The 13,937-nt window shown below is 43.7% G+C and overlaps 1 protein-coding gene across 1 annotated transcript; it reads right to left on the bottom strand.

Annotated features, from left to right (window-relative positions):
• Nucleotides 1–6,419: 6,419 nt before the first annotated feature.
• LOC146176006 (uncharacterized) lies at nucleotides 6,420–13,587 on the bottom strand. Its single transcript, XM_084582354.1, has 5 exons — nucleotides 13,392–13,587; nucleotides 11,601–11,741; nucleotides 9,899–9,987; nucleotides 6,803–7,022; nucleotides 6,420–6,558 (listed from the first exon to the last, which is right to left on the bottom strand). Exons 2-5 carry the CDS (start codon nucleotides 11,644–11,646, stop codon nucleotides 6,476–6,478), a joined length of 438 nt encoding a protein of 145 aa, XP_084438480.1. The 5' UTR covers nucleotides 11,647–11,741; nucleotides 13,392–13,587; the 3' UTR covers nucleotides 6,420–6,475.
• Between the last annotated feature and the right edge of the window lie 350 nt (nucleotides 13,588–13,937).

A 13,937-nucleotide genomic window follows, 5' to 3' on the forward strand; every position in this document is an offset into this window, starting at 1 on the left:
CTCAGACATCTAAAGCATTGTGCTTATAATTGCTTCTGATGCTTAGCTTTGCAATGGACAGAGGATGTGTTTTCTCTGCAAACTACCTGCGTCACGAAGAAATAGGTGCGGCAGTTACTGCAGATTTGAGTTGTACGAGACAATTTTCGTTTCCTCCATAGGGGGATTCACACCCAACAAAGCTCGCAACTCTCGTTCCCGTTTCTTTCCATGCGAAACTTGCTGCTTGTCCACAGTGGCAGACGCGGGGCAGTCAAATAATCCGCAAGAGCAGGCGAGATTTGTTGCACTGCGTCAGTGTACGCGTCAGTAACTAGAGATGCATGTTTGCTGAAAATTTGGAGAAGTTAGAAAAAAAAAACGTTTTTTGTTATGAAAAACAAAATTTTGGGAAAAAGTACAACAGATCGCGGTTATATTTGCTAAAGAGCACAAACATTTACACTCGATGTAGCTTTAACACATCATTAATAAGAAAGCTTAGGCAATGAGCCGCATATCCAAAACATGTGATAATTGAGAATTACTTTCAACAGTATCAAAGGCTGCTTGGTGTTGCTGGTGTTGTCCTTGAGTAATGTCAGTACCTTATTTCTTCCGATCAATACAGTCCTTTGCGCACGTCGCCAGCAAACTACACCACACTGTTACAGTTCTTTCCTGTTTGGTCTGATCACAATAACAGTAGTTTAGGCGTAGCAGACCAGTTCATGAGTGCCTCGCCACGAATATATGGACCGCCCGTATATGAAAACTACCAGACACGAAGCATTTATAAGGTCTCTACAATTGTTCACTCGCACGTACTTCGAGTCGAACGAACCTAAATTCACTCTGAAGGTATCGAAAGGCTTGAACGAAGCATTAGTTTGGCTTTGCAGCTCTGGATCGATATCGTTTAGGGCAGATGAAGCCCCTCGCATAATTTCGGTTGTAGGTCGTCTTCTTTGCATGTGCAAAGTGCGACGCACTTATTTTGTTTGATTACTGAACTGATAAACAGAACAGATTCTCCGCGTTCATTTTGTTTGTAAACATTTATTTGCTCATGCCATGTCAAAAGCGTTACATTAGTAAATCCATGCTCGATCAAGAAGAATGTTCCTACGGGCTAACTGATTCATATTCGAAAAAAAGGAAATAAAATGCATTACAACACAACGACGATATAAAAAAAAACGAATACCGGTGGCGTTGTGAAATTGTGTACAGAATTGTCGGCTCCATCTGTGAATTAATTGTGGAAAATTGAGTCGAGGGCGGAAATCGAATCCGGGCCTCCGGCATTCGAAACGGGGGCGCTTCTTCTACGCCACGACGATTTTTTTCTTGCTACATAAATTTCCATAAGTACTGCAGTAAAAATCGTGGTTGTCATGCCTTTGGGCAGTCAACAGTGTCTAAATGACTTTTATTGAATGTCCCTAGGCCACGAAGACTCAACGTTTGAGCACGAATAAAGTGAATGCGCGGGTTTCTTAGAAACATATACTCGAATCTGTGCTGAGGCATGAATGAGTAATTATCAATAAGTAAATTGCACACTTCAAAATTAAGCGAGTAGTATACGTATTCTGGAAACTCCCTCCATGGTTTGCGTGCAATCGTATCGCCATCATGTGGCATCCGGCAAATCCGGCAAAAACAGCCCCTCCCCCCCCCCCCCCTAACTTCGCCAAGTATGGCGCCAACGCGTAATTATTCAGTTTTACAATATTTCCGCTATCTATCGCCAGTGACGCTGCTCAGAGGACCCTACCATTGAGAGAACGGAATCACGCGGCGCCACCATGATGGCGCCCACATGGTGGCGTTGAACGTTGCTTAGGCCTTTGCCTTTCTCCAGTGCAAGTTCTCCAGTGCCTTAAGGTCTATTCACACTTGCGACTAGTTGAGGACGCGCGACTACCAGTCGCGCGACCAGAGGAGAGGAGCTCGCCACTACCGATGTTCACACTTGCGACAGTCGCCTTCTCGTTCTGTTCTCGTTCCGAACGAGTTGGGAGTAGGAGAGCTGCTGGGCGATGACAGTGAACGTCGGTAGCTGCCGCCTGCCAGACACTTCAGCTTTTTCAGGCGAGCCGGTACGCATGCCGCGCTCTCGTGTTTCTAGGAAAACGCCGACAACGAATAGACGATGTCAATCACCGTGGTGTCAATATAACATGTTGCACCTGCGTGAAAAACCCATTTCTCAAAAGTTCATGGTATTTACCAGATAGTCCGAATATCTTTCTAATCTCCTCCCAGGCCATATCCTATCTCCCTGCCTTCGAATTCCGGGTGCCGTTTGTTGAAAAGGCAGGGGTATTCAATTGCATTGAGAAGGTGCTCGATCAAGTACTCCGGGACCTCGCTGATTGGTGAAATGGTTTGCGACTAGTAGTCGCGTGACTGAAAATTCGAGCAGTGCCCGATCGGCCCGCGGCAGTCGCTTTTCGACCGATGCGACCATTTGCGACTGTCGCTTTTCGACAAAACGGTCGCGCGACCGCTGCTAGTCGCAAGTGTGAACGGGCCTTTAGGGAGGCACGTTCAGCCGCTTTGCTCGGCTTAAGCATCGAGGAAAAGCCTTTAATTTTATGTTGCGCTCAGCCCGGTGCGTCCCTGTGACCTACTCTCAGCCGACTTCCTCGTACGACAAACTTCTGACGCGGTATTTTGGCAGGCAATGGCATAGGCGCTAAACTACTGAGCTGCATTGGTGTTCCGGAGTTCGATCTTGCCCGGGGCACCCGCGTTTCGACGGAAGCGAGACGCAGGGAGCCGTGTGATGTAGCATATCACCGAAATTTAAAGAACCACACGGAATCGCAATTATTTGGAGCCGTCTTCGTGCTAAGTAGTGCTAAGTTGTTGACATCAGCAGTTGTGGATTTTATACGGCAGCATAATACTCTTAGAAGCAGTAGTATGGCATCTGCTAATGTTGCCACACCGTGACGTCATGAACGATGTCATAAAATCGCTGATTGGGTGGCAGAGCACGTCGCGTCAAAACTCCGCGTCACATGAACCAGCTCTGATTAGTCTACCAGGTTTGAGACGTTTAACGCCGCGTCACATTTCCGAGTTGGTAGGTGCACTAAAAGGTTATAATAATGAAGTGCGTTGATCACGTAACAATGTCAAGTGCTGTGGCGGGATCGGCATGAATGAGCAGCTGCGCTTGGTTATGTCTAATATTGTTTTAAAGCGTCACGGAAATATGGCCGAAGGTGCACAGGCTCGGCGTATGCGGCGACCAGGAATTAAGAAGTAGGCGGAGCGAATTTCACTCTTTAATGCTATGGCACTCTCGACCCGCAATGTAATTCAGCTTCATTAAAATGTTTTCTGGCGCTGTCTCAATCCGCTATGTTAAATCATAGATTTTTGTCTAATGCTTGATTGATACTTTAGGCGTCTATACCTGACAACAGGGCAAAGAAGACGAAGGGCCGTGTTGGACGAAAACGATTAAATTAATCGAACCAGCCGCGCCCCGCTCCGTAATCGCAGGTTTTTTTTGTTTAGTTGATAATTGATTTATTACACTAATTAAGTATCTGCAGTACATTTCGCAGTCCACACTGAACCCGGGCCAATCTTCCTTCGTGGGTATGTATCATTTATCAAGGTAGAAGATGTAAAAGAACATCACTTTAGGTATGCACCGAAAGAAAAGAAGAAGAATGATTCTTCGGGGCACAGAGCCAAGCCAAAATGGAGGTCACCAACCCGACAAGGCCTACCAAGCGGCTGTAGACACGGCCATGTCGGTCATGTCATATCCTGAAGAATCTGAGGCAAATGACCCGGCACCGATCATTCCAGATGAACGGGAAATTAACCCCGAACCACTACTTGAGTCGCAGCACTGATCCTGAAGACGGAAACGTAGGCGACAACAGTAGAGAACACTTCCAAGATGTCGCCTCAAGAAGTGCCCATTCCAGGCAGCCGTAATGCATTCATGCAACTCGAGAAGCAAGCTGAAGAGCTCATGAAGCCGTTAGGTAAAGAAGAGCCGCAAGAACGGAGGTCAGTCTCAGCGCATCAGTCAACTTATAGCCCGAAAACACCTGAAGCGAGTACTAAGGTGGCCTCCCGAAGTTGGCCGGGTGCCATATCGACCCGAGGTTTTGTTGCCTTTGACGAAGAACTAGGTGTGCAACTTGCTGTGCAAACATTATCGGAACAAGGAGTGTCGTCAGAGGAACCCCCGATTGCAACGAATCATTCGGCAGAAACCAGCCTGGCCACGATGGCTCAAAGCGACCTCCAGCGTCAAGCCCGCTCACCTTACGGACAAGGAAAGTGTCGCCGAAAGTGTTGATGAAAATGAAAATGAGAATATTGCTCAACATTTCTTACTTTTATCCATGTTCCTTTCGAATTCGACAAGGACTTTCATAGATGTGCCATCAACAAGACTAATCTGCTGAAGCATAACTCTAACATTGTTTTCTCTTTATTTTGAGGCTCAAAGAATTAAAGACACATCACAGATATTACAAAAATAATTTCGCACAATTTTTGATCTGCATTAACAGTGATGATTAATATCATTATTGTCTTCTGGGGAAATGCTCGAACATATTCAAAGTTAGATGCAGATTTTTTTATGCTCGAAAATAGGAAATCAACATGATTAGATATTTAGGTTTGCACAGTAAAAGTACACTTCGAACTTTTCTGATAATATCAAATCATGCACCTTTCCTAATAGTGCTGTTTTACATCCTTAGGTCTGAAAAATAATAAGTCTATCGAAATAGTAAAATATTAGAATAAAATTTTCGGCATGTATACATTTGAAAATGCAAGCTTTTTAAAATTTAGTTGTACCACCTAAATTGTTAAAGGTCCGAGAACATTTGCATCAGTCATTTTAACTGGTGTAGATTATAGCGCTAGAAAATGTGCCAATCGCTAGACGTCTATACTTCGGACCAGTTTGAATTCCTACAGTAATGGTATACGCAGCCTTCAACTCATGTTTATGGTATTTTTCCCGCATTAACTAAGTTTATAAAAAGCCATTACTGGCCTTTCTAATACTTATACAACCAGCAAAAATGTCGTTTCGAAAAGAAAATTATGCACAGCTGCACTATTTTGAATGTACAAAACGAAAAGTTCAACTAAATGTGCTTCCAGAAAATCGACGCTCAAATTTATTTTTTCCAAATTAGGCAACTTTGTCAGCTCTTCATATCTTACATCTTAAAGTCTTCATTTACAGCATTGTTACCACTCGAAAACCAGAACTTTACAACGTTTGGGGGCCTAATATCCATTGATAATTTAGACAAAAATTGCGCAAAATGTCTGAATTTGATATTTCGCATATGATAAGACACGAAACCTCGAAAACAACTCAAATTTTAGCTGGAAACTTCTGATTACCGAGAATCGGGAGCGTCGGGTAAGTTTATCTAACGCTTACGATCCCCGGTAATTAGAAGTTTGCAGCTCATTATTCCGCTCAACAGCTGGCGTCTTCGTCGTCAGCAGCGTCAGCAATAAGCATGCATCTGTTCTATTATACATATAGTCGCACTGAGCACAGTACTTTCGTTTCAGCTACGTCACCTAGAGGCCTATAGGATGCATGTTATGAAAGCAAATAATAATTTTATATGAGCGAGTTCCTTGTTTGACGCTAAAGCTATCCGCAGACCGTAGAATATTTATGAAAGCTAACGAGATAGCGATTAAAGACGCGACTCCTCGATTGTTACGCGGAGTAACAAATTCGTTTTAAGTTTTGAGCAAGAAAAGTGCTGTTTAGAACTGCTTATTCAATATTTTTTACATGCTGTTTTTTGGTTTCATCTATCGAATTGTTTTTAGAACGTTTAAGAACTTTTTGGGGGGCCGGGGAGCTTAAATTTCTCTTTTAAGAGTAGCATTCAATTACGCTCCTGTCAGTGTTCCCCATGACCATGAAAATTTACGCAAGGTACATTGTGTGCCAGCTGTTTTCCACAGTTGTTTGCCACCCGGGTCCCAAGCCCTGAAAGGGGGACGTATCAATGCGTTAGCCTTAATATGCTTTTGTTACGTGGGACGCGGTAGCTGCCAACTGACATGGCCGAGCCCTACCCTTATAAAAATGGGAACATCCTTTGAGTTCAATGTGAACTCAAAAAAGTCAGAAGGAAGCAACTTCCTCTGAACTGAGAATTGGCTACTGATTTTGAATTCACAGTGAATTAACTTTCTCTGACCATCCTGTGAATTTCCTTTGAGCTCCCAGGGAACAGACCGTTGTCAGTTTGAGTTGAGTTCACAGGCAGTGGCCAATTATTGGTTCAAAGGAAGTTCGAAGGAATGATGACTATGGGATATTTGGTGGATGTTCGAAGGAAGTAGGTTCAGACTGAAACATTTGTTTGTATGAGCTTATATTTATTTGAATAGATGTACTTCGTCTGTTTAGGCCTTGCAATTAGGCCTGCTTTCGAAGACCCTGCAACAAAAAATTGGATCACTGTCCACAATCCCAGTGCGAACTTGCGCAACTGCCGGTGACCACCTTGGCTAGTACTCCATTGAGCAAGCAGGTGTAGGCTGCAAAAAAAAAAAAACATTAGAAGCATGACTGCAATGAACAAGCTAGAGTCCATCCAGCCTTCCTTAGCTTTTGTAAATTAAATATACAGAGCACGGACAGTGTGAGCGCCATGCAGGCACCACAGCACTATGCATTAAGGCAAGCATTATGGCCCTGACCATCACTGAAAAGTCAGCTGTTTGGACAATATTTCAGAATGCTCTTGCATCACATGCACAGGCTATGAGCTCGAGGACTTACAGATAACAGCATCCAATTTTGGGCAGCCCAGTGCCTTTTTTGGAGCTTGTTCCTTGCGGGCATTGCAGACACGGCCATAGAGTGAGCTTTCTTCCAGTTCTTCGGGTGAGAACACAACCCGCACCAAGTTACACGCAAACTTTGTTGCTTGATTGCCCGCACTGAGTTTCATGCGGTCAATCAACTGCTGATTTACCATAATATTGCTGCCAATGTGCACCTGCAAGAACAAAAAGCAAATATTAGTACTATGACCAGTATTGTAACATGCAACAATATTCCTTGATATGCAATAAGAAAATGAAGGGGCTTTACAAACAACGAAAAACTTAGATCAGCTTAAGAACATTCAAAGAAACCCCAAAATGCATAATTAAGGTCATTTGTTTGCAAGTAAAAATACACATTCAAGAAGCCGTACTTTAACATGTACAACAATGAAGGCATACGAAAACTATTGGATGTTTTTGACACCTTCCCGAGCGGTGTTTTGATCTAATTTTGAATCAGGCCAAACATCTTTTAACATTTTTATTAGTGTAACCTGACAATTGTGTAATATGTATTTAAAGTAACTAGCCAAAAAGAGGGCACATAATGCCCCGCAAAGGATTGAGCGCTAATAGTGCATTGCTATAGCAGAAGAAAAAACAAGAAATAAGAGATTATTTGACGACCTAATTTATGCTTGCATTTCAACAATAAAAAAAAAACAGATTTTAAGTCAGAAAATAAAGGGATTTACTCATCATTTACATTGCAAAGGCCATTAAAAGCCAGTTTAGACAGAGCACAGTGCCCACATTGTCACCTCCTGTTTAAAAATACTAACATCCTTTTCGTACATCAGAAGCTCAACCAATTAAAAAAACTGCCAATGAAGGTTTAGCAAAAGCATGCACTCCCTGCTCTGTATGTGCTACTTTGAGGTAACATTTAGTTTCCAGCTTGCACAGGTAGCTTTCATAATTTAACCCCTAAAGCGCTTTGGACAAGCAGCTCGTGCAAAGATGCCCTCAAGCCATTTTGGACGAGTGCTTGTCCTTGCAGGATAGATCCTCACCCTGAGAGTTTTAGGCGAGTACAGCGCTCCTCTGTGGCTTAGGTCATGCACCATTTGACAGATGGCACCACTGACCCGTTAAGTGTTTTTTGTTCTACCGCTTGAAAGCCTTTTAAGCAGCCTTAATGAGAAAAATGGTGCCTGGTAGAGGCAACGCATGCACTGTTGGCCCGTCATCGCGGGAAAGAAGCTTTTCTTCGTTGCCATCCTAGCCATCCGAAGATGGCTCAGACACCAATTTTTGCATTGTTATGGGAAGTGAAGACGACAGTGATGACATGAGTAGTTCTTCCGACGAAGATGATGACAGCTCAGACGATACTATTGCGAGTTCTGTGTCAGTGGATGAAAATTGACAACATTCCGATGAAACCCCCTGGGCTTCCATTCTTGGTCGTCCCTTGTAAAACATTTCCAGTTACCTCGCTATATGTTACTCGACTAGATTGCTGCTTATTGGCGGGCAGTTGATTTTTCAAGTAATGAGCAATAAACTTCACTGCGCTCATTTGACTTAGTTTCTGGTTCAAATATTTTTGTCTCGGATACCTCCTTTTTTATTACACTACCAATAGAAACCAGCAGTAAAAATAGAAACTAAAGGGACACTTAAGCTCCGCCTTTAAGGGTATGATGCGACCAGTGTAGGCTACCACCCAACATATAAAGCCCTGCTTTAACCAAGCTGTATCAACATGTCTGCGTAGCCTAGGTGTAGCAAGCCTGGCTCAGCATTGAAGAGCACTGGAATGTTGATTCGTATTTCACCTTCCCACCTCAAATGAACGACCGGAGTTAGCAGCTCCTCCTAACTTTTGGATATCATGTGGTCTCGTTAAGCCACACAAATCATCGAAGAATGTGTGTTCGGCCATGCCACTTGCCAGCGCCATGCTCTTGATGTTTCACTCACAACACAGACAACAAATTTTCATGTAATGGGGCCTTTAACGATATCGTAATTTTAAGCAATTTTAGCTAGAAATCTCGAAATAATAGTGCTCAAGGGGTTAAAGTGAAATTGAACTATTGTTGGATCAGCTTAAGAAGCCACAACTCCTTCTCAAAGGAGACCCTCCTGGCAATACCATGGTGGTTAATTGCCTTTGACTTGCCAGAGTGACATTGCAGGTGGCTGTCAGGTGCAAGTGGATTATATGCACATTAGCTTGAATACCATGATGACTGGCCCAAGTCGCTAAAATGACTGATTAGAGGAGCACCAGCTGCGTCATTCGGGTTGTAGTGAAAAAAGATGGCCTTCCGAGATCGATAACCTAAGAAATTGCTGAATATTAAACAAGCTAATGGAAATCTCTTTTCTGATGAAAAGGGCTTTGCTATAGCCCAAGCGAAGTATGCTCAACAGGAAGCGTAAACAAAAGTAACCTTGCACTTCCGATCACTACAGCTTTCACAAAGACTCTTCCAAATCAATATACACACGAATGAAGTAACAGTCACTAAAATGAAAGGAAGCAGTTGGGATTTTTTTTCATGGTTGTTTTGACGAATTTAAGAAAATAGCACTGTCTGTCTTTCGTCGTTTCTATCAAATTGACATTCATTTAAAAATATCATTATGCTACTAATTATGCAGCCTGTGAGCCCAGCCTCATAAACAGCATCCCAGCCAGGGCAGCCGCTTTTCAGTGGAGCCGAAACGCAAGGTGCCCGTGTGCTCTGTGTTGTCGGTGCACGTTAAAGCACCCCAGGTGGTCGAAATTTCCAGAGCCTTGCACTACAGTATCTCTCATAGCCTGAGTCGCTTTGGACATTAAACCCTAAGAGCCAACCAATCATAAAGAGCATTGCTTCTTGCCTATCCCTGAATTCAGTGACTGCTGACTTCATTCACATGAATAATGAGCTCCTCGTTTCCCTATCCCTGCACACTTCTCAATGGAAGTGCATGACTTGTGGCAGTGCTATCATAAAGCTAGAACCAAGTTCTTGTGTGACCCTTAAAAAAGTTTCATCGAGAAAGGCAGTAATGAGCACAACCATGCAGGCACTAGACTAAAGCAACTAACCTGAGCCTCGGTTGGCAGCACAACTGCTTGTGTTGTACACGCAGCATTATTAACGGATTCCGTCAGCTGATTGACCAGCTCAGCAACATCTGAAAAAAACAAAAAAGGAAAGCTGGAACAAAACATACTATTTCATCACTAGCAGCAGCAGCCCATGTAACATTCACCACAGGAGAAAAGCCTTTTCTTTGCCCTTGACTGCATGACCAACCCTTTTCTGTCACCAAATGCGCCATTCAAAATTTAGCTGCTAGACACTGGCATCACTCACGCACTCAAGGCGCCCTATCAGCGGTACATAATCTAGGGGATGCTGATAGCAATTGATGAAGCCAATGCTGACATCCCACTTCTGATCTCTTTGTTCGCTGTGGAAATGCCTGGATTGAATTAACTGTGGAGGACGTTGTAACTACAGTGCAACTGACGGGTGCTGCTATTGCTTAGAATGAATCCATGGGTGCGAATGATGATGCAGAGATAGCTGTGAGCGCTTTAACAGAAGTTAGCCAGATCACATCCCTGAAACAGTTTGTCGGTAGCAAGGGCCTTGAAGAGGTCAGCATGCAATATACATGTATGGCGGCAGCAATACGCCATACATCTGGACAAAGGCTGACACTCCAGTGTGTAGCTGATACTCGATAGCCCATGCTTCACCTATCTCGTGTCTGTCTTTCGTGTCGACATTTGCTAACATGGTGTAGTGACCGAGTTAAGTTAGGCAGATTGCTGAGCCAGGTGCCGAGCTTGGACAAGCATAAATTTCCTGTTGTGAAAAAAAAAAAAAAAAACACCACCTAAGTGACCAAAATGGCACAGGAAAATGAAGCGCATGCCATAAGGATTCCAAGGTCCAAGACAGGACGAGGCCACATATGATAATTTCATACAAATTTAGATTTTTTGCTGTCCCTCCTGCGCTCATTCTAGATGCACCTCATCATTTGCAGGAGACTCTGAGGTTAAAATCTGAGGGAATCAAGGGTTCCATTCAGATACGCCATCCACAGTAATGCAAGAGCACCACAGACCTGCCACAGCCATCTGGCTACAACTTATACCCCGTGAATGTGTTTGAACCTAATGCAGCTCTCCGGGTTCACTGGAGCGTTGTTGTCACCGACCACTCCAGAACAGAAAGGAACCCAAACCCGCGCCCGTTTTTCGGCCTCGGCTTGAGCAGCACAAATCAGCACAGGTGCTCACCTTGAGTGGCATTTGTTTACCATGCATTTTCATGCAGCTATCACATACGACAACAGGCTCAATCTCAGATGCATGCCGATCCCAAGCAATGACATGTGACACGCAAGTCACTGTAACACAAACAAAGCATGCTTGCAGAGCAGGAGTGGCAGCAGTTCATCTGCTACGTGCACTGCAAGCATGGTGGTTGGTGGCGTCATGCAGCAGCGCCACGGTGTAGCTGAGCACTACTGTACACCACCTATAATGTGTCGCAAAGACTACAGGAGGAACACCAATCCTAATCCTCAGTGTAGGGGGAACCTTATTGCAGCAACATAATCTTACTGGTGCTTTTACTAGGACGTGCTACAGACCAAGGTGTCTTATTCATTTAAGAGTTAGCACTTGAATTTGTTATGCTTTACGTAGCATCTGGTGACACAGCAAATAATTTGTCTCATGGCAATGGAGATCAGCATTCCAATGGCTTCAGAAAAAAGCGATCACATACCAAGCATCTGACGTGCTTCATCTCTTGCGGCCTTATATTTCTTCATTCTTTTTTTTTTGCAGACCCCACTTCATCCTTAAGCTCCAGGACTCTCTTTTTCGCATCTGTTGGCTTAGACATTTTGTCACAGCTGCAGCTTTCCTGCAAAACGACATGTGGCAAGGTCTATTCACTAAATTGTATTTGCACTCAAATGCATCATACAAAAATTATTCAGTATAACGCATTGTGCAGATATCTGGTTCCACACATGAGATTAGCAAAATAGTGACCAAATGATGACCACTGACAAGAGAAACGTAGCATGGACACTGTTTAGGGTTCAAAGCAACACTTCTTAAGGAGGAACATTAGCCCTTGAGCAAACCTTGGCACATAAAAGGACATGGTAATGTTTAACTGCGAGCTGACACCATCCAGCATCACTACTGCTCAAGTGGGCATTCTGCCCACTTGAGCAGTAGTGGACAAAACAAAGGATGCATTTCCAGAAAAACAGTTTGAGCTCCCACGCATACCGTAAAACATAGCCACTCTGCTTTATGGTAGGTTCATGGTGTTTTATGTCCCAAAGCGACTTAAGCTATAGCGATGAGGGATGCCGTAGTGGTGGGCTCACCTGGGGTTTTTTAATGTGCAAATGACATCAAACAGTACACAGTCAACTTGCATTTCACCTCCACTGAAATGCGTCTATGAATGCTGGGATTGTACCCATGCACAGTCGTGAGCTTTATGAAAGGGAGCATGCGATCCCGTGGCAGATAGCCTCATCCAGAAGTAGTGGCAAAGTGCAACGGCAGCATTGAAAATGAAGTGGAGAGAGCGGTGCCCTTCCACCTGTTGGCCATACCCCACGCACTGGGAGCAACTTTTACATCGGCAGCTAAAAATCATTGCAGCATTATGCTGTTGGTAACTGATATCACTGCTTGCTTTGCTATGCTCTGACCTAGCAACCCAGCGTAGGCTGGTAACTCAGGCAAAAGCGGCAGCCCAGGCCACTGGAGTCTTAGAATGGAGACTCCACACACTGCCTCCCCACCACACACACTTTTTTTTTTCCCCTTTTTTTTAATAAAGTTTTCTCTCTCTGCGCGAAATCTGAGGAATGGCTGGTAGCGAAGAAAGGAAGCATGTTTGACGTTTCAATAAAAAGAAACAAACAAATGAATATGAAAGTAAATGAATGCGACAACACGTTAGGCGCTTTTATCTGCTTAAACTTCAGTCGCCTGCAGCTGTGAAAGCGTCCGTTTCGCAGCTACACTACCAATTGTCTCGGAACGAGCACCTTGGGCATCTTTAAAACTTGTTCTAAATCAGCTTCAATAATCAAGGAGCTGCCATTCTCCATGCCGCACCGTTCCGAGACGACGATGCGGGCAGGGTGTGTGGTTTTTTTTTTTTTTTTTTTTTTTTTTTTTTTATAGAGCCCAAATTGGGAAGCCTACTCCTGTTATCACGAAACACCGAGAATTGCCATTTGCTGTGTAAACAGGGAGAATCAGGTCCACGTAACAACAGCAGCCGCGTTTATTCTACTTATTTCCGCAAATTCAGTTCATTATGCATTTTTGTTTTAATTTCACGCAATTCCCGGAATCAACTGTCTACCTCTTTCACCATGTGCACTACTGTCACCTGCCGGTTAACACAATGCGGTCGTAATGCGGGCATGTAAACGACTTCGCGACACGACTCACCGCGAGTAGTAAAGGAAGGTGTTTCACAGGTAAACATTATTAAGACACGAATACGAAAAGAGACAAGAGACGTTTGACTACTTACCCACTCCGAGAATGAACGTAGGAGAGTACGACCCCTCCTTCCACTGGGCATGTAGTGCTCCTTGGTTTGGAATAATCTTCCAGTATTTTGGATTATCCATCAGTTTCGCCTGCAGTTCGTTTGATTGTAGGTTTCTTACAGGGTATACGTCCCACTTCTGAGCGGTCGCCCATTTAACCAAGGCATGATCGGCCATTTGCACTACACACGCTAAGAAAACACGACGAACACAACGAACGCGAACAATCAACTTCCTACGGTCATGAAACACATAGTGAAGCATGCCGCCGGCTGTTTTCACGAAAACGATAGCGCTAGAGTCTCAAGCGCCATTGCAAATTTTTAAATGCATTTTTGCAAACTTCACAAACTTTCAAAATAAAACTTATAATTTATAAACAACCTTAAATGTTTGTTTTTTTAGTAGTAATATGTGATGCGTAACAAAACACAAAATAATTTAAGCAAATTATTGCCACAAGCAGCTTCAGCGCCCTTTTTTTTGCTGCGGAATTCTTGTGCTGCATGTCAATCTTCATTGGTTTT

Source organism: Amblyomma maculatum, chromosome 10 (assembly GCF_055883805.1).
Source record: "Amblyomma maculatum isolate TAMU_Amacu chromosome 10, ASM5588380v1, whole genome shotgun sequence".
NCBI lineage: Eukaryota > Metazoa > Arthropoda > Arachnida > Ixodida > Ixodidae > Amblyomma > Amblyomma maculatum.